At 38.4% G+C, this 25,727-nt stretch overlaps 5 protein-coding genes across 9 annotated transcripts; all 5 read right to left on the bottom strand.

Moving 5' to 3' along the window:
- Positions 1-2,625: 2,625 nt before the first annotated feature.
- Positions 2,626-3,428, bottom strand: LOC133733475 (agamous-like MADS-box protein AGL103). The gene has a single exon (XM_062161105.1). It carries the CDS (start codon positions 3,426-3,428, stop codon positions 2,685-2,687), a length of 744 nt encoding a protein of 247 aa, XP_062017089.1. The 3' UTR covers positions 2,626-2,684.
- Positions 3,429-3,828: 400 nt separating this feature from the next.
- LOC133726286 (nuclear transport factor 2-like) lies at positions 3,829-8,986 on the bottom strand. Its single transcript, XM_062153799.1, has 9 exons — positions 8,788-8,986; positions 7,903-8,089; positions 6,847-7,135; positions 6,514-6,752; positions 6,254-6,434; positions 5,959-6,080; positions 5,796-5,861; positions 4,875-4,938; positions 3,829-4,724 (listed from the first exon to the last, which is right to left on the bottom strand). Exons 2-9 carry the CDS (start codon positions 8,086-8,088, stop codon positions 4,198-4,200), a joined length of 1,674 nt encoding a protein of 557 aa, XP_062009783.1. The 5' UTR covers position 8,089; positions 8,788-8,986; the 3' UTR covers positions 3,829-4,197.
- A 1,022-nt stretch (positions 8,987-10,008) lies between these two features.
- Positions 10,009-12,245, bottom strand: LOC133745484 (phenolic glucoside malonyltransferase 2-like). The gene has a single exon (XM_062173570.1). It carries the CDS (start codon positions 12,123-12,125, stop codon positions 10,746-10,748), a length of 1,380 nt encoding a protein of 459 aa, XP_062029554.1. The 5' UTR covers positions 12,126-12,245; the 3' UTR covers positions 10,009-10,745.
- A 3,772-nt stretch (positions 12,246-16,017) lies between these two features.
- On the bottom strand, positions 16,018-17,636 carry LOC133745477 (phenolic glucoside malonyltransferase 2-like). The gene has a single exon (XM_062173560.1). It carries the CDS (start codon positions 17,494-17,496, stop codon positions 16,132-16,134), a length of 1,365 nt encoding a protein of 454 aa, XP_062029544.1. The 5' UTR covers positions 17,497-17,636; the 3' UTR covers positions 16,018-16,131.
- A 330-nt stretch (positions 17,637-17,966) lies between these two features.
- Positions 17,967-25,298, bottom strand: LOC133726285 (phenolic glucoside malonyltransferase 1-like). 5 transcript variants are annotated; one of them, XR_009854734.1, is made up of 6 exons: positions 23,433-25,298; positions 23,144-23,223; positions 22,569-22,643; positions 22,085-22,248; positions 20,894-20,968; positions 17,967-18,207 (listed from the first exon to the last, which is right to left on the bottom strand). XR_009854734.1 is itself a non-coding variant. In XM_062153798.1 (6 exons), the coding sequence occupies exon 6, from the start codon at positions 20,520-20,522 to the stop codon at positions 19,140-19,142; it is 1,383 nt and encodes a 460-aa protein (XP_062009782.1). In that variant the 5' UTR covers positions 20,523-20,968; positions 22,085-22,248; positions 22,569-22,643; positions 23,144-23,223; positions 23,433-23,499; positions 23,628-25,298; the 3' UTR covers positions 18,493-19,139. The 5 variants fall into 5 exon arrangements, 3 of the variants coding, with proteins under 3 accessions (XP_062009782.1, XP_062009781.1, XP_062009780.1); XM_062153798.1 differs by lacking the exon at positions 17,967-18,207 and having other exon boundaries at positions 18,493-20,968; positions 23,433-23,499; positions 23,628-25,298; XR_009854733.1 differs by lacking the exon at positions 20,894-20,968.
- Positions 25,299-25,727: the final 429 nt, after the last annotated feature.

The following is a 25,727-nucleotide window of genomic DNA, read 5'->3' as shown; positions in this document are numbered from 1 at the left end:
TAGTACTACTCCCAATACCACTGGGAAAACCAGGGTAATGGGTATTTTGGTAAACAAGAGAGCTACTAGTACTAGTCCCAAAACCACTATCAAAGCCAGGGTACTCACAAGCTTGCAAGATTGTTTTCCCCTCATAAAAACCCGCAAACCTCGGATCGTTACATAATTCTTTGGTGAGCCCTAGAGGGGAATTACAATTATTAATGCAGTCAGGCTGATCAGTAGATTTTGATCCCTCGATCGAGTTGATCTTCTCTTCCAATTTTTTTTCCTTGGACTCCAAGAAATCAATAATATCCATCAATGATTCCCGGGGTAACTTCTCAATTTCCTCCGTGTGATGATCAACCCCTTTTCCAGCAGTATCAATGGGCTGTGATGATCCCTCAAATTCGTCCGATTTAACTCCCAACAACTCAGTACATTCCGGGATCAACTTCTCCAATTCATCGGCCCACGATTCTATATCATCGACCCCTTTTCCAGCAGTATCAATGGGCTGTGATGATCCCTCAAATTCGTCCGATTTAACTCCCAACAACTCAGTACATTCCGGGATCAACTTCTCCAATTCATCGGCCCACGATTCTATATCATCGACCCCTTCTCCAGCATTATAAAGTACTTTTTGTTTCTTCGATTTTGGTGAGATATGTGATCTCTTCTTACCGGCGGCGTCGGATTTGTTTGGACAGATTTGGACATTGCCTTCACAATGGGTACCGAGCTCCTCTGTTTTTCTTTTTAGGGTCAGAGACCGACGCTCGAGCAGTGTAGGTTGAGTATTCTGCTTCATAACCTCTCTCTGGTCTCATTCGGTTTGCTCTGCGTGGCTAAAGATCAGGGAAGAGAAGAATTATAAAAGTTGCAAGAAGTTCTAGAGAGTCATATAGGCACCGATTTCGTAGGATTATCTTTTTTCCTCTTTGGTGAGGAGAAGGATAACTTTCCTAAAACAAACCGGAAGAATTAAATTCCACTTCATAGACCGTTGGATAGCAAAGTTTTCAAAGTGTAACTTTACTACCCAAGTATTATAGAATTTCAATGTTTCTATTGGTTTTGGTGGTTGTTTGGCCGTTAGGTTCTCTAGAATTTGCTTCTTACCTTTTCCCTTTAGGTCACAGAATGGCAAAACAAAATTAATTCTCCAAATTTAATAATATTTAGACCTCTTTATATATATCTATATATCTATATATATATATATATATATAGAGAGAGAGAGAGAGAGGCCAGATCACAGGCGACGTCTGAACTATCGCTAAAGTGCGGAAGTTGACGCAGCAGCAGCTTTCAGGCGGCGACGGCGGCGCGGGGCTTGCGGAACGGAGGCCGAATGCATTCCAGACCGCTTCTGGGCAGCGATCGAGGTCGGAGGAGATCAAAGTTGAAGGTTCTGGGCAGCGCTGCAACCTGGTCGCCGGCGACTCCACCCGATTGCAGACTGGTCCGTCCCACCCTTGGTCTCCTTCTAGCAAGCGGTGCGGCGCCGTCGCGGCCTTAGCGGAGCAGAAGCATCGACTTCCAACGACTTTATATATGTATATATTTCATTATAACATTTATAGTTGTTTGTTTTCCTTCTTGTGGGAACGAGCTTGTACATAGTTTCTTTTTTATTTACTAGCGCGGCTAGGGGTCAAGTTAAACTTTTAAATTACATAAAAAAAATTAAAAAGATGATAATAATAATAATAATAATTATTATTATTTTTTTATTATTATAATAATAATAATTGGGAGGTCTAATTATAAATGGGAGACTCTTACATATTTTTTTGTGAACCATTCTTTCTTGATCTGCGGAAAATTTTCTATATAAAGAAGCCTGACAATAATCATAGTCACAGTTTATCCAAAGGTTATAAAAGCATCTCTATGAAGTTGGCTTTGTGACCAATTCAAGACTTCAATCAGCAGCTGAGCAGCTATTAGGACCCAATAGTCAGACAATTAATAAACAAAAAAATTAGTGTTTCAGATAGATCATATCTTGGTTCGGTAATATGACTTTTTTTTCACTTATATAGGTGTGCTAGTTCGGCTGTATGATATGTCCAGGCCCCCAGGAGAATCAAACTACTAGATTACAGCTAAAATACAACACAAAAACAACAGAGTGAACTAGAGGTACGGTGGACTAAAATTAGTCAATGATAATAAGCTCATGGTTCTTGTAAAACTCCAATTGCTTTTGGCCCAATGAATTAGTCAGCAATACTTCGGGGGATGGTTGAGGAGCCACCGTGAATTGCTGATAAAGAAGATTGCTAGTATCCGCCGCCTCGAAACCTAACGGATATATGTCTCCCCTTTCCCGGATTGACTTGGAAATGGAGTACTAGTACTACCAGAAGTCCCTGCAGCAGATGCACAACTTTGGTGGTCCTCTAACCCTGTCATTATCTCATCGTTTAATTAACCAACATTCGAAATCCCTAAACGAAACATTACTCTTAATCCAAAATTCATCACTGCCACTACTAAAACTAGTACTAAAATCCCCATTAGCCTGCAAAATACCCCATTGATCATGACCAAGTTCACCAAGAGTACTACTACTAGCCCCAATACCAGTAGGAAAATCTGGGTAATAGGTATTTTGACAATCAAGAGAATTACTAGTACTAGTCCCACTATCAGTGTTACTAATAGTACTAGTCCCAATACTACTGGGAGAATTAGGGTAGTAGGTATTTTGCTAAACAAGAGTTACTAGTACTAGTCTCAATACCACTATCAAAACCAGTGTACTCACAAGCTTGCCATGGGCAAATTGAATCTGTGAACAATGTTTGGCCCTTATCAAAATCCTCAGACATCGGGTCTTCCCAGATATTTTCAGCGAGCTCGATAGGAGAGTTACAATTACTATTGTTGTCAGGATGATCAATAGCTTTTGATCCCTCAATAGGTTGTGAGGAACCCTCAATCAAGTTGATTGTCTCGTCCGAATTCTGTTCCTTGGATTCTAAGAAATTACCAGTCAAACCCATCAATGATTCCTGGGGTAACTTCCCAAATTCCTCATCCCGCAACTTATAACCAGTGTGATCATCAAGCCCTTCAAAACAAGGGTTTTGATTAAGCCCTTCTCCAGTAGTATCAGCCACTTTATGTTTCATAGATTTGAATGATCTCTCAGATATTTTCTTACTGGCCGCGTGCTTGTACTGTAATAAAATGTCTTTGACGGTGTTCGAGTTGTTTGGCCAGGTCTGCACACTGCCGTTGAAGCCATAAATAAGCACAGCGACCTGGGCATTGCAGAGGGTAGCAAGCTCCTCTCCCTTTTTTAAAAGCGTTAACGATCGACCCTCGATCAGTTTCGGGCCAATCTTCTGCTTCTTGACTTTTCCGGCCAGTTTAGGTTTCCTTACTTGCTCCTGGGTTGCCGATCTGGCTGGTGACTTGCACTTGGCCATTGTAAGACTGACTACAGAGAATGTCACATGAGACAGAGACGCGCAGAGAAGAATAGCTAGGGAAGAAGCTTAAATACCTGTTTTCGTGACTGAAGCAATTAACTTACCTAAACAAGCCGTCTTTTCCCAGCTCAAGTCGGAAAGCTGATCTGAACAAGTGGATTTGACACCATTCAGTAGCTCTTAGGCCCCATTTGAGTGGAGTGCTTTCAACGCAGGGTGCTGTTGTGATAGTAGGGCTACAATTTTTCAAAAAGACTTCACTAACAAACATTATTTGTCACGAGATGACGTAACTATACGCAGAGTCGTGTAATAACCAAGTCGCGAGATGGAGATCCATCTAAATGGATCCTTAAGTTGCATTAGTGTAGCAATCAGAGCTAGATAAGGGGACCAATGAAAAAGAACAATATGTAAAGTTGCAAACCAAACAATCAATAGAATCCAGTATACCCAAAACAAACCAATCTATTAACTGTTAGGATCTTTCAACTACCGGCTACTAAACACCAAAACTATGCAATGAGAGTAAGCTCGAAAGTTTCATGTAAAACTGGCGGGCGACCTGAACTTTCTGAATGAACAAGTTACATCATACCCAACTGAGACAAAATTCCGCTAGGTAGAACAAAACCTAACCTAAAGCAAATGCCTCCTCCTCTAACTGTTACTCCAATTTAGATCCATACTGTCAATACTTCCAAGTGCACTAATCATGAAAGCAATTACGTCAAAAGTACTTTCAGCCTAGTTTCCTCAAAATACTTCATGCTGAAACCGCGTTATGCTTTGGTCCACTTGGACGGCCACCTCTTCCTCTCCCTTGCTGATAACCGTCTCCTCTCCCTTGATGATAACCGTCTCCTCTCCTTTGTTGATAAACTTCTCCTCTCCCATGTTGATAACCGTCTCCTCTCCCTTGCTGATAACCGTCTCCTCTACCTTGGTGATAACCGTCTCCTCTCCCTTGTTGATAACCCTCTCCTCTACCTTGTTGATGACCGTCTCCTCTCCCTTGCTGATAACCGTCTCCTCTACCTTGGTGATAACCGTCTCCTCTCCCTTGTTGATAACCCTCTCCTCTACCTTGTTGATGACCGTCTCCTCTCCCTGGTCGATAACCTTCTCCGCCACGCCCAGCTCGACCCCTGCCTCGACCTGAGAATTCAGCCCTGTTCACATACTCACTTCTAACAAAGCTCCGGCCACCACCATAACTACCATGGCCCCTAAAGCTGTCACCCCGAAACCCTCCCCTTCCAGAAGTGAATGAACCACTTCCACTGCTACCAACTGGAAAAACCGGGATCATGGACAAAAACCAAGCAGCTTAGTCAACCCAAATATAAGCAGCATCGTAAAGGTTTAACATAATGTTACTCTTTTTTTTCTTCCTTTTCTGGTGACTTGTCTAAATTACTTTAAAAAACATATTACACTTACTACGTGTGTTAGTTCTCTTTATCTCGATGATAGCTTGACGGCCCCCAACAGTGATTGGTGAAGCCTGAAATCATAAAGTTTTCCGTATTAGATACACACAAAATCCAATTAAACTTTAAAAGTTAAATAAATAAGTTATGGCTGAAAGCTCTACAGGCACTCATATTTCTTCAATTAAATCTATTAGAGAAGAGATTAGTTATAGTTTTCACAATAAAAGGAAACCAAACAGATTGAATAACTCAACCCCTACTGGACTAACTAAATGTGTAAAATAACAAATAAGCAAAAAAGAATAAGTCACACAGAGCTACGTAACTTTTTGGTCAAGTTTATATTTTGAAGAAATTATTGCAACTTCATCATGACTGAAAACAGAATTCTACAATAGGTGACTGATAACAGAAGGTTGCCGTTATATCAAATTCTAAACAACCACTAGGTGATCGATCCAAAATCTCAGCAAAAATGTTTAACCCTCTAATAGCTGCAACATCTCATCTTTGTGCCTCAGCATTACTGAACTAAACTATGAATACTCAAACTATGTGTGCGTGGCTTAATACGGTATGAAGATGCTAGTGCCCATGAGCTAAGGTGAAAGAGCCTCTAAAAACTTGATTCAGCAGAATATAACAAAAGAAGCCCTATAAGAGAATAATAGATGAAAGAATTCTCACATATCATATCCACATTGTTCTAGTAAGACTTGATTTTGACGAGAATGAATTATATCTTTCTTAAAAATAAAATATAAAATAGAATTATAATAAGGCCACATTAAGTCATTAAGTACAATAGAGGTCAAGAAGTCCAGCAGAGATTTCAAAAGATGGAATCATGAAAATTGATCAATAGCGCATCCTCCTATAGAAAATCAAATTTCAAAAGAACTAAAATTTAATCAACATATAGACCTACCTGAATGGCACTATTCATGGAACTTAGAGACAGAAATTCAACAAATCCAAAACAGTATCCCTGAAGCTGCATACACAAAAAATTTGGGGAAAGGAAGCAGGTATATCAGAAAAATGCAAATCTAAGTGGGACACCAATGGCATGAAAACCACTAGAGACCAACCTTCTTATTTCGGACTTGGATGCCTCCTTCCTTTATTGGTCCAAATTTCTTGAATTCAACCTCAAGCTGATCAGCCGTCACACTCAAGGGCAAATTACGTATGTATATAGAATAGCCCTCAACTAATAGGAAATGCAGTTGTGTCAGTACAGAACTCAAATTCTAGCAGGAAAGACCTACAAAATGCTTAATATACAGAAATTTAAAGTATATTTCAGATGGAAGAGTTTTAGATGCAAAATTGCAAATATAAAGAAAAAAAAATAAAGGGAAAAGTCAGAAAAGACACGAATACCTTCCTCATTAGTCTCACTGCCCTCGAGGGTACTGGTGCTAGTTGGAGCTGATGCTTCAGGCACAGAAGCAGATGCAGCTGGCACAGGCAAAGAATTCTCTGTTTTCTTAGGAGCAACTTTTACGGTGTTAGTGGGCACATAAACTTTATTTGGTCCTGGACTTCCTTTGGCTACTTTTACCTACAATAACATTTGATGAAATTCTATAACTATTTCAACAACAATTTTGGCCATGAACTTTTTCAAACTCTTAACTTACAATTGATGCATAAGACTTCTTTGGGCCATCTTCTTGGGCTGTAGTAGAAGTTGATTCAACTGCAACATGGACATCATTCCCATTTGAATAAGATGGGCGTTCGGTATCAGATTCTTTCTCATTAGCTGATTGTCTATCCTGGTCCGATGTGTCAAAAGCTTTCTCAATAACAAATTGATCCTCTTCAACTTGAGTAGTTTCCAGATCCGGTGAGGGAGGATCCAGAACATGAGTTGGTTCTGCAATATTATGATAGAAAGTGTAAACAAACTGACGGTCTAATTTCAACCACAGTAATAAAGAGGGGAAAAAACAAACAAACAATGAACTTACCTGGTTCTTGGTTCAAGTGGACTGTTGTGGCATCATTATTAACTGAATGGTTTTTCAACAGTTCTCCATCTTCTACATACCTAAAGACATCATTCAATACAAAAAACCCATTCTCTTGTGGGGCAAGAAAAAATGATTGAGCGAATTTCCTTTTCAAGTTATCCTTGCTTGTTAAGCATCCAGTAACTAACACAGTCACCCCATCTTTATAAGAGTTCTGAGCATCTGCAGTTTCTATCTCAGCCTTATATTCCTTGTAATCAAAGGAAAGGATCTTCTCATTGATTCCCTGTTCCAAGGAAAAATTAGATAACAAAAGAAAAGAAAAGAAAACAGAATTTATATGCAGGTAAATCTGATAATCTTATCAAATTATTTTCAATAAATTGTTGGCGGAGACTTTTAAGACAGTATGTCCTGGTTATCACTTCAAACAAAGTTTGTAAACGAAGAAAAAGTTGTACACATGTTCTCATTTCTTTGGTTTTGGATATTTGAACACAAACCACATGGTTTCATTTGCATATATACTTCAGAGAAATAAAACAGTATATCCTTCCACCTGAGCTCATATTGTGTACACATATATAGTAACTTTGATCAGGACATGACCATTTAACCCATTTCTTGACTTGCATTACTCAATTTTATGCATTATATCTAACAGAGCTGATAGCAGAACACACCTCATTCTATTTTGATTCATAGTAACAGTATGATTCATGGCATAACTAAGATCCACAATGGCCCCAAGCATTTTTAGAGTTTGGCAGACTCATGCAGAAGTTCCAAAACCATAACAGATTAAATCCAAAAAGAAAAGAAAAAAAAATCAGGAGACAAACATACTTCAATAGCACCGTGGACGACAGACCAACCTAAAAAAATCAACATAAATGAACTATATATAAGATCAGCGAGACTGTTTGTTTATTTAGATGTACTGTTTGATGGTTTATAATATTTGTCAAACATATCTCTTCACAAAAGTAGAACCAGTAATACACCACCAACTACAACGCCACAAAAGAGAAAAACAACCTAGCAAAAACTTACTGTCATCGTGGTCACCGATCTCATCACACCGTCGGAATCAGGCCGGCTCATCACACTTGAATCCTGATAAAATCTATAGACATGGCCAGGGTTGTGATGAAGAATATGGTAATACTGCGCGATGAAAGCATTTGCAACAACTTGAGCACTGGGGATCACTGGAGGAATCGCTGTCTGCAAATCCATTCTGCCAAAAAGCCGCCATGAAAACACTCTTAACAAACCTCAACCTCTCTCTAAACCACTAGATGAAAACAACTAACTCGAAACCCCAAGGTGCAATGAGTAATATATTGCGAAACATTAAGATCAATCACATAAACAAAAACATAGTAATATGCACATACTACAAAATTAAAGGCACTAAGAACAACAGAACACGAAGGAGCCACCAATACAAAACAGAGAGAGCTAGGTTCTACAAAACAGCGACATTTCGAGACAAAACCCTAGAAGCATTAAAAACTAAACTTTTATATCCCACAAAACTCAGAACAATGTAATCTGCTCATAGAGTACTTGAAAATGCAGGAAAATCAAATTACTCTCTTCCCCGGGCCTAGTTCTCATGATTTTCATGGTTAGATCCCTATAATGTAATCATATTGCTTCAAGGATCTAAACCCTAGGCGAACCTAATTACCCAAAATTAACAAAACCCCATATCACAAAATCAATGAAAAATTGATCAATCAAACGATTAATCACCCCAACATTTCCGCACAGATAACTCAAAATCACAAAATTAATCAAACAAATTCATCGCCCATTGCAATGCTCGATTACGCTAACACAACCTAAAGATTACGCAAAAGTGTGCTGAAGAAATGAATAAACGAGTGGGCGAAATGTAATTATCGGGAGAAATTAATGGCGATAGAGTACCTTACTAACGGAATGCTATGACGGCGGTGGAGACGGAGGCAGGAGACGACGAGATAGATGGCACGGCGGTAGGTACGGCGGCGAAGAAAGAGTGAGCGAGCGAGAGAGAGAGAGAGAGAGGGAAAGATGTACAGTTGGCGCACGAAAAAAGAGGGAGCTAATTTCACACAGAGTGGTGCACAGATTCGGTCAAGTAACTTTTTTGCACTGTCAATCTTTTACTTTTATAGCCTTTTGTTTTTTTAGGTCTAAGATTATCGGGGTTATTTTAATAATTAAATAAAGTAAATGAGTGATTTGACACTTCATCTTTCGCACTTGCACCCGAGAAATATTAAATGTATTATCATATGGATGGTCACAGTTTATATAAGAGGAGTGAAATCTATACTTTTCATTTTACGATCTACATTTCATATTTCTTTTTTTGATAACTTAAATTTTGTTTTTATTAACTTAAATTTTATCTTTATGAGAATTTTGAACAAGAAAGAAAGAGAGAATGTGAATTACAAATTAAAGAGTGTGGATTTTACTCCATTTATTTAAATGAATGTATACAGTTTGATGATATTATTAGCACACACAAAACTTACGTTTTAACACATTTCTAGAAACAATCTAGCATCACTAATATCTACATCGACATAGACCCTTGTCCATGCACGCAATTTTAATACGAGGAATTAAGTGAAATTCAAGATGGATTGCCGCAGAGTTAATGAAAGACGGTTGCTAAAAAGGTTCCAAATGTTATTTATGTAAGGCCTAATTTAGACTCAATAATAAAGAAAAGAATAGGGCCTGATGGACCTAGGCCCAAAAAGCCTAAGCCCACATACCTCCACCCCTTTCCCCTGCCATTGGCGCTTTCAAGCATGTCCATGTGTGTTGCATGTTTGTTCTCTCTTTTGAATGACCGATTATTATGTCTTGTGGAGATGGTTGATTGCCTGTGGATTACGCCAAATTTGGTTCATTTCTTACAACTAGCTAGCTAGTGATTTCAATCTCAAGCTTTGTCCACAATGTCCAACTAGCTATCACAACTAACCAAAATTACGTTTACTCATCCTTCCAAATTAACAAGTCTCCAATGTGACACGCCAACCGATGATGCATGCAGTGCTAGCTTTCAGTCCCACTACCGTAGGAGCTGATTTACTACTCGTTAAATAGATTTTGAACTAACACATTAATGTAATAGCGAAGAGAGTTTTTGCTTACCATCACAAACACCGAGACAACCAAACTCTCACCCCTAGATTCCCAGTTATTAATAACCACCAAAAGAAAAGACACACAAAAGAAAATTCTGACACGTTTACTTACTTGGAATGGAAATAATCATGAATCGGAGACAAGTGAAATGGGAGAAGAAAGGAATCGGTATTGATTCCGGAGGAATGATTCCTAAACCCATCTCCCCCCTTCGTAATCGAATTCCTGAGTATTCAGGAATCGATTCCTGATAAGGAGGTGAGGCCTACATCCATTCCGATTCCTTCATGTGTTAGTAAACGCAAGAATTCTTTTACCCGGAATCATTCCGATTCCTTTATGTGTTAGTAAATGCAGGAATGTTTTTACCCCGTAATCATTCTCTTTCCTTCCAAGTAAGTAAACATTCAAGTCTAGGAGTACAAGGTGCTCAAGACCTTGAGCAAATAGAGAAACAAAAACTTGCGTATTCGGTTCTTTCAAAACCACCCCAACCTCAACACTTCCACCACCATTCCTACCATCCGAGAATGAGATCGCTCCTGTCGCATCTATTGTTCTTCTTGGGTTTCATTCTTCTTCGGTCTTCATCCTTTACTATTATTTCAATCTTCTCACATAGTTTCAATTACAGCAGATTCTTTTCCTTAATTGTGATATTAAAGAAACTTCAGAAGTAACAGAGGCATCATATATAAGCCAAAAGATCGAACCATAGTTATACACGTAATTTGGCTTCAAATTCTTGAATGGTTTTTGAGACCTTTGGCAAATAGAGAAGCGAAAGCATCCATGTGATGTTTCTTCAAGACCAACCCAACGTCAACGCCTCCACCACCGTTCTTGCTATCTGTCAAGGAGATGGCTCCTGTCCTATCTATGGAAACAACCTCAACCTTGCTTGGTGATCCCCATCCAAAATCAGTTTCATACGCACCAAACTGATGTGAGCCAGCAATGCCAACCAGTCTACCTGTACGCACACTGCTCAATATTGAAACCCAATGTTCAGCTCCGTTCAAAATCCCCTTCTTTTCAAAGTTCCTCAAAGCTTCACTAATTGCACTTAATGCCACAATCAACCCATCTTCTCCCAGTAGATCTTTTGTTTCTGCAACTACCAAACAGCCCACTAAGCAGTTCCCGAAATATGTTGCAGGTAGAGGAGGGTCTAGCCGAGACCTACAGTCCACGGAAAAGATGATTCGTGCTTTATCTTCTATTGTTTCTTCAGCCTTTACTAAGCAAACCCATGTATAGGCACATGCTAGAGAAAACGTTGACAAGCGGAGAATCGTATCAGAACCTATTGCAGCCAAGACATGCCCTCTGAGTGATTGGATAAATGCGCGAGTGAGTTCGAAGGTGCCTCGAATTGAGTCTTGGGGAACTTGAAGCTCCCAGACCATTAAGCTTCTGTTGTTGGGACCGTCCATGGCTTGGTATTGGTTTGCGAAGAGTGCTCCGAGCCCCTTCTGGTCTTGGATGAGGCTTCTGTCGTAGAAGGGTTTAAGCTGGTCTGGTAATGAAGATGAAGTCAACCCTTGATGTTTGCAGATGTGCGCCCATGATTTTAAAAATGAAAATGCAGTTAAGCCATCAAGGACTGCTTTGTGCATTGCTGCTCCAATGGAAAAGCCTTTGTTTGGAAACAGAGTGATTTGCAATGCCATCACTGCAGCTCGTTCATGAGACACCTCCAATTGGGGTACAAGAGGATGGTATTCTTGGGCTTCAAGCAGGTTGTAATTGCTCGAAAGGCGGTCAAAATCAGCATTGGATTCGACTATTGTAAGCAAAAGGGTGTCTCCTTGGACATAGCTCAGAATGGGTTTGAGGGAGTCTTGAGGCCAAGTGAGGTTTCCCGCGAGAGGCAGGAACTGTTTGAGGGTAAGAGAGAGTGAGGTTTTGAGTTTGTCGAGTAAGGAATCAAATGAGAAGGTCGAATTGTTAGAGGAAGAAGATAATTTGTAGAAATAGAGGAGCTGCGGTGGTGCAAACCTTAACCAACGTATGTCGAAGAAGGTCAGGGGAAGGGAGTGATCCGGTGAGGCTGGAAGTGGCGGAGCCACCCTGCAAACTTGAACTACTTTTACTGATGAGTTTGGGAGAGCCATTGGAGATGATGGTGAATTGATTGAAACTTGAACAATTATATGCAAGTTTTTATTTTTTGTTGGACAAACATGTATAAGCTTCTGGCCTTGCCTAGTTGCCTTGTTGGTGGTACATTTATGATTTATCATTAACTTTTTCATGATTGTTTGTTTTACCAAATGCTCCGCATTAAAAGCAATCACACAAAAGTTGAACAACGAGGTACACAAAATGAATTATTGGATTCCCAGGTCATCACAAAATGAATTATTGGATTCCCAGGTCATCATTGATGGGATGTGTGGGTGCTTTCTGCCTCGAGAACTCACGGGAAGAAATCTGCTGTTCCTAATACCCTGTGCCAAACCTGTCCCCATGCATTCATTGGTCCATAAAGATTAAGAAAATATTTTCTTAATCTTTTGTTCCATATTTTATTCTTTGTGGACCAATGAATGCATGGGGACTGGTTTGACACAGTATTTTTGGGGACAGCAGATTTCATCCCGAGAACTCACCTAGTGCTTAAGCCCGTCCGATGCCGGAGAATTTTTTTTTTCTTTCTGAATTTATTATTTATATAAGTAGCAGTTATTTTTTTTGAAACGAGATTTGGAATCCAGCCTAACTGAGAGGCTCAGCCTCATGCCCGAAAATATTATTAATAGAATAAGAAGGATGATTGTACAGCGAGGGGGACATATTACCTACACCTCGAGTACTAGTACAAGAATCATCAAAGAGAGCATCCCGGATAATCACAGGAGTCTCATCTAATCAGTAATCATCTAAATAATCAACAGTAGCAGTTATAATTTAAGAAACATCGGCGCTTTACTGTAGGTCTTTTTGTTATTGATATGTGATTTTAGACTTTTAGTGAACTTTATCTTGCAGAAAACGTATAATAGATAAACAAATAGAAACTAAAGAGTAAAGCCCATTGCGGGCAGGAGCAATTGTAGAAAACACATCTTTGACCGGAATAAAACAACTAAACACAGGGTAATTCTATTGTCAGAACAAAATTATCAGAAACTTGAAAGTAGAAAATGAGCACATCTGATTATCTTCAGTTCACAGCACTGGACTGAGGCGGTTCTTTTATATACTCCTCCATTGCTGCAAGAAATGATGGTGGTGGCTGTTTAATGTAGAGAAGAAGATTGTCATAGACTATAGTGAGTGATATCAACTTAACATGAAACCTGTCTCGGTGTTGGCAACTGAAAAGTTCTAGCAAGATCCAAACCCTTCTTGCAGTACACATAAAACTCAGCAAGATGCTCCACTTGCAAAACAACAAAGCATAAAAGAATCGATTCAAACAAACAAACAAACAAAATTGGAGGAAGTCCTTATTCAACTAATCCAACAATTTACTTAAATACGTATTGTCAGTGGTGGAGTCAGAAATTGATCTCTATTGGGGCACTCGAAAGTTTAAAAAAAAAAAAAAAATTAGAATATATTAAAATTTTAATAAAAATTAGAAAGATCAATATTTTTTTTTTTAAATTACATATTTTCTTAACATTCAACTACATGAAAGGACTGTGTTGAGAAGCTAGAATGACACTAATGTTATAAAGATGAAGAAATAAAAAAAAAGGTTGACATATTGTGGCTGGTACCAACACTCGAACTTAGGACCAGGCTCAAGTTCTTGAATACCTCCACCACTGCATCACAAAAGCTTTTCATGTAATTTTGCCACCGTGGCTCTGCCTCTGCGTATTGTAACTTGATACAGCATGTAGTGAACCAAATGTTGAACACGAGTGAAATATAAAATCCTATTTCCTGTTGATTATCTAGATTGAGAATATCCATGAATTAAAGGATAAAAGAACTAGATACAAACCCTAACCTCTTATTGATTCTCTACATGAGAATAGCCAGAATTATAGGGTCGTCTATGCCTCATTGATTCCGGAAGGAATAGCTGAGTTGATAGAACAAGAAGATGAGAAAAACTGCTCTAGTTTTATTAATCAAAAACCAATTGTTACAAAAGAAGAGGGTTCATACAGGCTCGAAACCCTAAAACAACTAATAATTAAAAAAAAAATCAAAATTAGGTAAGAAAAGGAAAAATAAAACAAATAAAATAACCTAGTCATTAGATGGCGCGCGACTAGCTAGTAGCACGCAAATTCGCGACCAATCACGTGCACTCTGCCTCCTTTGTGACCAGTAATACTAAGATTGTGACTAGTAACAAAATGCGACCAGTAGCACTCCTGATGCACCGCATCATTCTCCTAGGGTTGGAGAGAAATCGCCCTCAAATTTGAGTCTTCAATTTTTGTTTGAGCTATTTGTCAACGCATTGCTTAATTGATTTCCATTTTTCAAGACTGAACATTGAATAGACCGACTTTGCAACGAGTACTCAAATCAACATTTTTGCATGGACGATGAGAGAGCTTCGTTGATTAATCCTTGCTTCAGTAAATGGTATGAATGCAAAATCATGGCTTGTGCCAAATTTATGCAAGTTTTAAACCCTTGAATAAAGACTCAACAGTGGATGTCTTACTTGACTCCTCGAACTTCAGTCATACGTTAACACATTGTAGAATTTCCCACTAAGATCAGTCTTTACCCCCTGACTCACTTTGAAATTCCAAGTAAATGCTCAAGTTTAGTAACCACGTACTATTAAGTATAATTTACGGTTAGTGAGACATGACATGTTGGTTAGCTAGCCTAACTGACACTGTGGAGGTCATGAGTTCAATTCTCATTGACATTAGGAGATGAGTTGGGGTGGGGAGTTGCACTGTCGTTCAGAGTAAAAAAAGAAAAAGAAAAAGATCAAAAAAGAAAGAAAAAAAAAGTATAATTCACGGTCACCATGCATGCTTGGAATTAAAAGATAGTGAAAGGTACTTTCCCAGCTTGAAATTCATGGTACTTGTGAAGCTGTATAGAACTAATTCTGGATAATTCCATTTTCATATCAACAAACTCCATTAGCTCATGATTCTCGTTCTCCTTGACCTTTTCATTATATAGTCTCTGATAATTCAAGAACCATCATGAAACACACTTCACATTTTCCATGCATGTGACTAACCAAAGTGAGGCTGGAGGTGGCGGAGCCACCCTGCAAATCTGAACTACTTTTATACAGACAGGACTGAACTGTACAGGTCGACAGGGTCCGCACCCCCTAAAGTTCTAGACAGATGTCGCTCAATACATGTGTACGTTGTAGTAATTAAAGTTTTACCAAATTACAGTCCCACCCAATGCCACTCCACCGCGTTCTATTTGATAGATAAGACAATAAGAGAGAGAAAAGGTAAACAAAGAGGTGAATGTCCACGTGACTATTATTTTTTTATTAAAACATCTTCTAAGTTTTAATAGATATAATTGGGCTGATCACCATATCTTACACCTCGAATAAAGAACTACAAGTGCAATATGCATGATATGCGGGAGAAACTCTAACTAAAACAATAAAAACTTTAGGAGGATTTTTAAATTAATGGATGAATGATTTATACGATGAAGAAATAATATTTAATAATGAAATTTCAAAGTCTTTATTAGAGACGACTCTCCCTATATTCTATGTTACAGCAATATAATGCAAGAGCCAGTCTACTTTTGTTTTGGTGAAATGGCTCAAAGCTCAGCAATACAAAACAGAGAACAGTCTGGGACCAAGCTAGCAACGAGTACAGACCATTTTTGATGCACCTTTACTCATACATAATACCAATTCCTTCCGAATCAAGAACTCTCAACTGTCAAGAATGACAAACCAAGTGCTGTACTGACATCATTTCCTAGTCTGCTGATCTACTGTACCTGAACTTGTCTCATGTATCAAATTGATACATTAATCTAGTTAATGAACTTTTACTTGAACCAAAACAGAAAATCAACATCCATATATAGAATCCAAATTCTGAGTGTTAGAAATATTCTCAGTTATTAACCACCAAAAAGAAGAGAACAAAGTAAATTCTGAGGATAGATAATAGGAAACATCAATATGAATGATGGTTTTTAATTAAGGTCTTCAAGACCTCTAGCAAATAGAGAAGCAAATACTTCCATATTTGATTCTTTCAAAACCAGCCCAACCTCAACACCACCACCACCATTCCTGCTATCCGAGAGTGAGATTGCTCCTGTCATATCTATGGAAACAACGTCAGTCTTTTTTGGTCTTCCCCATCCAAAATTCGTGTCATAAATCTCAAACCTACTTGAACCAGCTACCGAAAAAAATCTCTCAGTCCCCTTCGCACTGCACATCTTTGAAACCCAAGTCTCTGCCCCATTGAAAAGTCCCCTACTTCCATCCAAAGCCTTTATACTTTCACTAATTGCATTCACAGCTACAATCCACCCATCTTCTCCTAAGAGTCCTTTTGTTTCTGCAACTGCTATATGACCTATAATGCAGTTCCCAAAGTATGTTGCCGAAACTGGAGGGTCTAAGCGAGACCTACAGTCCACACTAAAGACTATCCATACTTGGTCAGATTTTATTTCTTCTGCCTTGACTAAGCAAGCCCATGTATAGCCACATGTTAGAGAAAATGATGACAGATGAGCTGAATCAGAATCCACTGCAGTCTTGACATGTCCTCTAAGTTTTTGTATATTCGCTTGAGTGAATTCAAACGTACCTCGAATTGTGCCCGGTGAATATTTAGTCTCCCGAAACAGTAAGCTTCTTTTGTTAGACCCCCCAAATCTCAACCAGTCATTCGAGTAGATTGCTTCGAGCCCCATCGGGTCCTTGATGGCCTGTCTGTCACTGTAACATGGTTTCAGCTGATCCGGCAACGAAACAGCTGAACCATGTTTGCATATGTGAGCCCAGGATTTGAAAAACATGGTTGAAGATTTGCCATCAAGCACGGCATGGTGCATGCAGGTTCCAATGGAAAACCCATGGTTGGGAAAGACAGTGATTTGCACTGCCAACACCGCAGCTCGTTCACTAGTCACTGCCAATTGGGGAACAAGAGGATGGTACTCTTTGGATTGGAGATATTCATTGCTTGAAAGATGGTGGAAATCAGCTTCAGACTCGGCTATTGTGAGTGCAACGGTGTCACCTAAAACATAGTTGAGAATGGATTTGGAGGAGTCTTGGGGCCAAGTTAAGGTTCCTGCTAGTGGTAGGAAGTGTTGGAGGGTGAGAGATAGTGAGGTTTTGAGTTTGGGAAGTATGGTATCAGTGGAAGATGTTTCATAGAAGAAAATCCTTTGAATGGGTTTCAATCTTAGCCAGTGTATGTCAAAGAAGGTTAGAGGAAGGGAGAAATGATCTGGTATGGGTGAGTCTGGTGAGATTGGTTGCGGAGCTACTCTGCAAACCTCAACTACTTTCAGTGAGTTTGAGTTTGCCTGTGCCATTGCTGAAGATGGAAAAAGCTTGAGGTGCTGTATATGGAAGGTACCTGATTTTCCTGGTACCTATATACAATTCATATGATTTATTCAACATTATAATCGACTAATACAGAGGATTTCAACTCTCGACCACACTGGCTAGAGTTTATCTTACACTAATGTCCTATTTTTCTTGATTATTCCTCCCAAATTAAAATACTAAGTAATAATTGACCAACGGTGTCACCCGCAAAGCATGAATCATGATTGTCCCATTACCCCCATATATAATTATATATAAGGCCAAACAATACCGCAAAATATACTGCAAACGCACATGCTCATAAATTTTAATCCCCATATAATATTTCTTTCTTTGTTTCTTATGTGAATATATAATATTTATTTTTGTATGTTTCTGATATGCTCTATCACCTCTATGTAAAGAAATACATGGTTGACAATAATGACAACATGCATGATATGTGTGGGAATATTATACTAGGAATATATAAGTTGGTAATAACAAAACGTACTTGTCTACCTATTTCTTTACTGCGAATGATTCGTACAATATAATTGCATCTTAAAGTTAATTCAAAGTGTTGAGTGTGAGGCGGTCGGGTTTGAGCCAACTCAGTGATGTGCGACTCCGGAGCTATCTCTACCTTATTCTCAAGGGAAATGCTGGACTTCGCAGTTAAATCCCGGACTTCACTCATCAGATTCTCAGCACTACAGAAAATATTTAATGAAGAAAAGCTGATGATGGTAGCAACGAGCAAGGTTTATGCATCACAGATAACATGTACTTTATAAAATCTAATACAAAATCTAAAAGGAAAAGAAGTTTTGACGGGGAGAGTTTGAGGTTTTCTGTAAGTACAAAAAAAAAAAAAAAAACGTGTAGAGAACACACATGATGTGTAAAATTGAAGTCTAAATACATCAACTGTAGTAACACACACACACACACAATAATAATCACAGGGGCAATGATTTAGAGTTTAAGGTTTTCAGTAAATTAAGTTAAAAATATATACATGTAATGACATTTGAGTGAAAGATACACTCATACACATGATATGTATAAATAAAGTCTAAAATACTCTAAATACATTTATTGTAGTACTTACTACTTACATACGTAATGTTTATTCAGAAAGGATCACGGTTGAAGGTTTCTGATCAAGACAGGTATGGAAACATATTACTCTGTCCTCACATACAAAATCATACTCTGAGGACTTATCCAACATTATGGAGTGAATAACTACAAGACTACTAGTTAGCCGGCTAAAAAAAAATTTACCTAGAAAAGTTTGACTTCACATCTTTAGTTCACTTACCGGCCGGACATGTTATACTCTATACTCATCAAATTTGTCTATAAACCTAATTCACCAAATGAAGTTTCATTTATTTAAATTTAAACCCGCTCTACAACTCATTGCTTCCTAAGACATGCATATGCAGTTGTGATCACCATGTATGCATATAACTTAAAAGTTTGAAGAAGAGGGCACATGACTTAAAGTTGATGATCATGATAATTGAAGATTCCAATCAGACCCGCCCCTCCTAACAACCCATCTTCTCCCAATATCCCTATTGTTTCTGCAGTTGCCAAACAGCCCACAGCGTTAACACCATTATGGCTAATGGCTTCAAAGGTTCTCAAGACCTTTGGCAAATAGAGAAGCAAAAACTTCTGTATGATGTTTTTGTAAAACCAATCCAACGTCCAAACCTCCATCACTATCATTGGTATCTGAAAGGGAGATTGCTCCTGTCCTATCTATAGAAACAAGATCGACCTTTTTTGGTATTCCCCATCCAAAATCAGTTTCATAAACACCAAACCGATGTGAGCCAGCAATGGAAGCTACTCTATCACTCAGCACAGTGCACAATCTTGAAACCCAATTCTCTGCCCCATTCAAGACTCCATCATCCAAACCTTTTATAGCTTCAATAATTGCGCTCACAGCCACAACTAATCCATCTTCTCCCAATAGCCCTTTTGTTTCTGCAATTGCCAAACGGCCTGCTATGCAGTTACCAAAATATGTTGCAGGTATAGGAGGGTCTAAGCGAGACCTACAGTCCACTGGAAATATGAGTCGTGTTTTATCTTCTTTGGCTTCTTGAGCTTTGACTAAGCAAACCCATGTATAGGCACATGCTAGAGAAAACGTTGATAAACGAAGTACTGAAGCTTCTGAATCATCATGTTGTTTCTTCTTTACCATCCTAGTCATGACATGTTGCCTTAGTTTTTGTATTTTTGCATGACAGACTTTGAAGGTGCCTCGAATTGACTCTGGTGGAGCTTGAAAATTCCAGACCATCAAGCTTCTATTGTTGGGGCCATCCATGTTTTGGTATTGGTCCGAGTAGAGTGCCCCAAGCTCTGCCAAGTCTTGGATGACCATTCTGTCATAAAATGGCTTTAGCTCATCTGGTAACAAACTAGATGAAGATCCCAGTTCTTCATGTTTGCATATGTGAGCCCATGATTTAAGGAAGGAGGTTGAAGTTTTACCATCCAAGACAGCATGGTGCATTGATGTTCCAATGGAAAAGCCTCGGTTGGGAAAGATAGTGATTTGCAATGCCATTACTGCAGATCGTTCATGAGATACTTCCAACTGGGGTACAAGAGGATGGTATTCTTGGACTCCAAGCAAGTCGTACTTGCTTGAGAGATGGCCAAAATTAGCAGCAGATTCAGCTACTGTAAGTGAAACAGTGTCACCTTCGGCATAACAGAGAATGGGTTTGAGGGAGTCTTGGGGCCAAGTGAGGTTTCCAGCAAGGGGCAGAAAGTGTTGGAGTGTGAGAGAGAGGGAGGCTTTGAGTTTGGGAAGTATGGAGTCAGTAGAAGATATTTCATAAAAGTACAGGCGCTGCACCGGTGCAAACCTTAACCAACGTATATCGAACAAGGTTAGAGGAAGGGAATCTGGTGTGGCTGAGTCCGGTGAGCCTGGGTTTGGAGCAACCCTGCAAACTTCCACCACTTTTACGAGTGAGTTTGAGTTTGCCATTGGGGATGGACTGACTGGAGCTAGTTTTCCTTTTGCCCTACTTTCGACTAAAAGAGGTATGTACTAGTTGGTGATATCAATTTCTCTGGTTTTAATATATGGGCGATCATCAACTATCGCACCTCTTTTGCATAAGGAAGTGTGTGAGTGACAATACGTCATGATTTAAAGATAGAATAAATACTGCATGACATGAGTGGGAATATTGGATATGGATAAAGTTATTATATTATTCACTTTTCATAACACTATAAGCTGTTGACTTGTACCTATACATAGAGTATATAGAGTGTTACATGTAAGGAAACATGGTATGTTATCATTGTCTTCCACTGTTTCATGTTATGTAATTTTGAATGGAGTACGGTTACCTTCCTTTATAACAGATTGAACAATTCGATATCCTCAAATGATAACATCAGAAAGCAGTAATTTTTGTCCAAAACCTGTCAAATGGAGTGTTTAAGCATTTTGAGTTTAAGTAATGGTTATCTTTGAGCCAAAGGACCAAATTTGGATGATCTGGAGGAATAAATTGTCTCTAATATATATTCTTTCCCGGATGGGGAAAAAGGGATCATGAAACAAAAAATGTGCCCATTTACAGACAATGAACTATGATTTATTTCAAACTAATTGGACAGTTTCTTTTTTTTTTTTTTTTTTTAAAAGGCTTGGATAGGTGAGGAAGGATCCTACCTATCCACTTAAATTAAGAGAAGGAAAACCAAAATACAAAGGAGGGGGACCAAAGCCAAAACCTCCCAGATAAAAGGAAAGCGTACATGACACTAACGAAAACGAAAGTTCGGAAGACCTAATTGGTCTCTGTTACAATGTGCAAGTATAAAGGGTGGAGCAGAGTCCCACCAAAACAAGCTTGTAGAAGCTGTACCAAAATTCGCTAATGCATCCGCAACTTGATTACCTTCTCGAAAAATGTGTGATGAGCGGAAGTTCATTTGAGAAATACGATACAAGCAATTGCGCCATTCGATGCGAAGCATCCAAGGAACTAAATTAGGACTGCGAAGAAAGTCAAGGATAAGAGAGGAATCCACTTCCAGCCAAATATGTTTCCAGTCTCTAACCCAAGCAAGTTCAATGGCCTTGATGACTGCCATCACTTCCGCAGCAACAGAGCTAGGAATTTCAAGATTAGCAGAGAAAGCACCCAGAACATGACCCCTGTAATCTCGAAAGACCGCACCATAACCCCCCACATTAGAACCATGCTTCCAAGCACCATCAGAGTTAATTTTAATCCACCCAGAAGGTGGAGGCTGCCAATTGACTTCAATTCTCCTAGGAGCATTGCGAGGCTTACATTGGACACCAAACCTCTTCAATATCCGGAGATCGCTTACATTGCGAGGCTTACATTGGACACCAAACTAATTGGACAGTTGTTTTACCATACAAAAGTGAAATTAAAATATTCTAAAAAAAAAAAAGGTGAAATCAAAATGAAATCATATGCATACTTAGATAGAATGTTATTAGGCCACATAAATTGCAACTTGAAAGGTAAGGTGAAATGAACAGTTGAATTTGAAGATCACCTGTTTGAAAATGATGACTGACTCCAAAGTTGTGATCTCCTGTGTAGTTGCTGCAAATGCTGAACCCCCAGCCCCGCAGTCAACTCTCCTTTCCCCTTCAAATGCTCAGGATTGCAGAAGAAGTTACTGAAGACACACGGTTCCTCATAGCAAGTTTTTATAGTCTGCATGCCATAGGTGTATTACATGAGTGCAAAAACAGGATTAAGATTCAGAAAGTGAATATAACAAACAAAAAATTACACAGTTAAGGGTAAAAGGAACCAGATTCAAAGGGTTGTCAAATGTCATGTTAAAAGTCTCAAGCTAAATCAGTAATATAATATAGAATTATAGATGGAATACTAATCGAGGAGAAACTAGGAAAAATAATTATATTAATTAGATATGGACTTGAAAACCTATGGCAACCACGATCTATGCTTTACACTGCAAAGTCATACTTCATTCTGAAGAAATATAGCGAAAGGATATAAACATTTACCAGTTTATCATCACATCTGTTCTTTTATAAAGGTGCTCCTGTTTTACCTCCATTTCCCTCTCAAGATCCTGCAGTCTAACCCCTTAAATGTCATTTATATTCTCCCTTTCATCAAGCTCTTTCAACAATGGCACATCATAACATGTCAAGCATATCGTTAGGATAACCACTAGGACAACTTAATTTACTAAACAAACAACCACTAATATCATTATTATTGTGTTTATTACCAATATTATCATTGTTAGTAAATATTTTTATTATAATTATTATTCTTTCTATTGTTGTTGTTGTTGTTATTCTAAGAGTATACTAACCTACACACTACAGATATTTTGTATTCTAATTTCTATCTCTTGAGAAATTTAATTTATACACTCAAAAGGCTTCCAAGTCACATCAACACTATCAATTTGAAGCACAGGAGTCTTCCAAGTTCCAATTAGATGCTAAAAATTTAAGTACAGTAGAACTACAATTTGAATGCCAAGGTGCCCAATTCTCAAGCTGGGCTAGTCCTTGCCAAGTGAGTCAAAAAGAAACAGCATATATACATTTCATGATCAGAGTTATACCCAAAGTGTCGGTATCAGATGTGCAGTTATCGAAGATGCCAATAGTAGTTGCTGCAAACTTTGAATTAGAATGCACGCTCCTGATAGAAATGAACAAAAGATACATAAGAATGAGATGCTTTCCCCAAACTACTAGAAAACTTTTGTTTAGCTTTTCTTAAAGAAACTACAGTGATTGCAGTGAACCATAATAGCCGTCTTCTAGTAGAGCATGGGACACCACTCCCACTAAGTATCAATTAATGGAAGTGTAAAACTTTGTGAAGAGGAGAAACAGAATTGAAATTACATTCATGGCATGAAGTTGTTGTGCCTCAGACACATACTGATGATGTATGAGAATTTTTTCATATGGTCTGCAATCAAAAGACCAGGTAAATATTGCACTCAAAATATAGATATTTAAAAAATTAACGTGGCGAAAGGGAAGGATAGGAACACAAAACAGTGAGGCATAGGCTGCATAAGCCACATAAAAGATTACCTCTTACTATGAGATTTGAGGTGTCTTCATCACTCACCCTTGAACACTTAGATTTGCCCTCTTTAGAAACTAAATGAGGACCTTGTTCTCAACTTTATATCGCTTAGTGGCTTTTCTTCTTTTAAGTACAAAAGTTCTTAAAAAGAAAAACCTTATACATGAAGAGTATGAAAGAGAGAAGAAAGTAAGAGAGACTGCAGAATTCACGACATAATAAAAGCTGGCACAGAGTGCAGAATTTACTTTTCAATACAGATGATTATAGAGATAAAGCTGGCAGAGAATATTGATGGACATCTGAAAAGTATTGAAGATAATATAATGTACTGGACATTTGATTAATATAATCTAATGCACTTAAAGCATAATCCACTTTACTAATCTAATATACTGAAAGCAACTCTGACCCTCATATAAAGTTGCCCATTAGATAAATAAAGCTCTTCATTAGAAGAAAAGTGGGAATGCACTAAAGAGTTAGATTAAAAGCACAGAAGCACAGATGATTCTACATGTAAAATATGGTATTCATGGTATTTGAGAACCAGGTTGAAGAAGAACTTGCTAAAGTTCTGTGCTAACTGAAAGCAACTCTGACTGAATACATGGGCCAACTCTTGTGCTGAAGAACCAATCCTTCCGAGAACTGCATTCATCTGAATTACAATGACATAAACATGTTTCCCTTACATACCTCCAAATTTCTTTCCAAGAGTCTATAGCTTATAGTTGTACAATCTCCATCGTTTATAGGTGTATAATCTCCACTGACTGTAGATGCTCCACCAACTCTTCCCTGTCTACCATGGATCAAAACAGAAGCCTAACCAGTAAGCATGTCATATTGATAATACAGAAGCCTAAGCTCACCCTGCAACTGTGATGCTTCAGCTTCATATGCCCGAGTTTCATCCCTGAGGAAGAAAAGAAGTCCAGAAGTACTGGGAGCAGGACTCCCAAAAAATTTCCATATCTTCAAACATATATTTAAAGAGGGCAGCAAACGATTCAGAGTTTCAGACTCTGTAAACCACTACAAGTTCTGGCACATAAGAGAGGAAATGAAACGGTCATATCAGAATTAACATAAAGAAAAAACTGCAAAAGGAACTTTAAATGTTATCAAAGTATAAAAGATAGCTGCAATGCTAAAATGCAAGAAAACAAGCTATTAAAGCCCCATTCACTGTCTATCTTGAAGTAAATCTGAATTGCCACTCATATCTTATACTAGAAATACAAAGAGTAACAAATCTCTGCTCGGGCTGATTCCATCAAGTAGTGGACTCCATGTAAGATCAAACACCATGCATAAACTTGAACCATACACTTCTTTAACGTCTATATCTAATCTATATTCTTTAATGTGATCGATGCAAAGAGACTCTTTCAAGGATTAAGTATAGTTAATAATTTATAGCATACAAAGACCATGCAAGGCTTCATTTTATAAAATTACGAGTATATTTATACACATAGCTAACTATGTTCTGCGGTCTCATAGTCCAAAAATATTGAATACTGGTTTGGTCATATAAGAACTGAATACATAAAACTTCAGCAAATGCTAGCAGTGTAATTGTAACATGAAAATCCCAACCCCTTCAGATGCATTTTAAGCATATGTGAAGCCTACTAAATTGCATCCTAATCTGAATATTCAGTAAAAATATGTTAGGTGAAATTCGAAGGTCAAGGACTGAAACGATTACAGTATACCATTCTTATCACGTTATTTATTTGCTAGCGGTTGTCTGATGGCTGGCGGCTGAAACTAGCGGGAATATTCAGTAAAAATATGTTACCGCCCTACCAGCTCTCCTTCGTCCGGCCTGGAAGCAGAAGCTTATATGGTTTTATAAGCAATGTCCAAATCCTCCCCCTGCAAAATCAAGAACCATCAATGCATATTTTCGAATTTTAAACAACACTATACCAAACTCAAACCTGGTAATAACAACATGAAATTTTTCCTTCGATCACCTCTAGAAACTTCCCCTCCTCCCTCGTAATTGCACAAAGAAGCACAACTTTCGCCTAAATTATAAATAACAAATTTCTATTCAACCAAATGAGAGAGAATTTTACTGTGAGAGGTCG

Source organism: Rosa rugosa, chromosome 1, assembly GCF_958449725.1.
Source record: "Rosa rugosa chromosome 1, drRosRugo1.1, whole genome shotgun sequence".
Taxonomy (NCBI): Eukaryota; Viridiplantae; Streptophyta; class Magnoliopsida; order Rosales; family Rosaceae; genus Rosa; species Rosa rugosa.
Note: the sequence above shows the minus strand (reverse complement) of the source record. Positions and strands in the feature narration are given on the sequence as shown.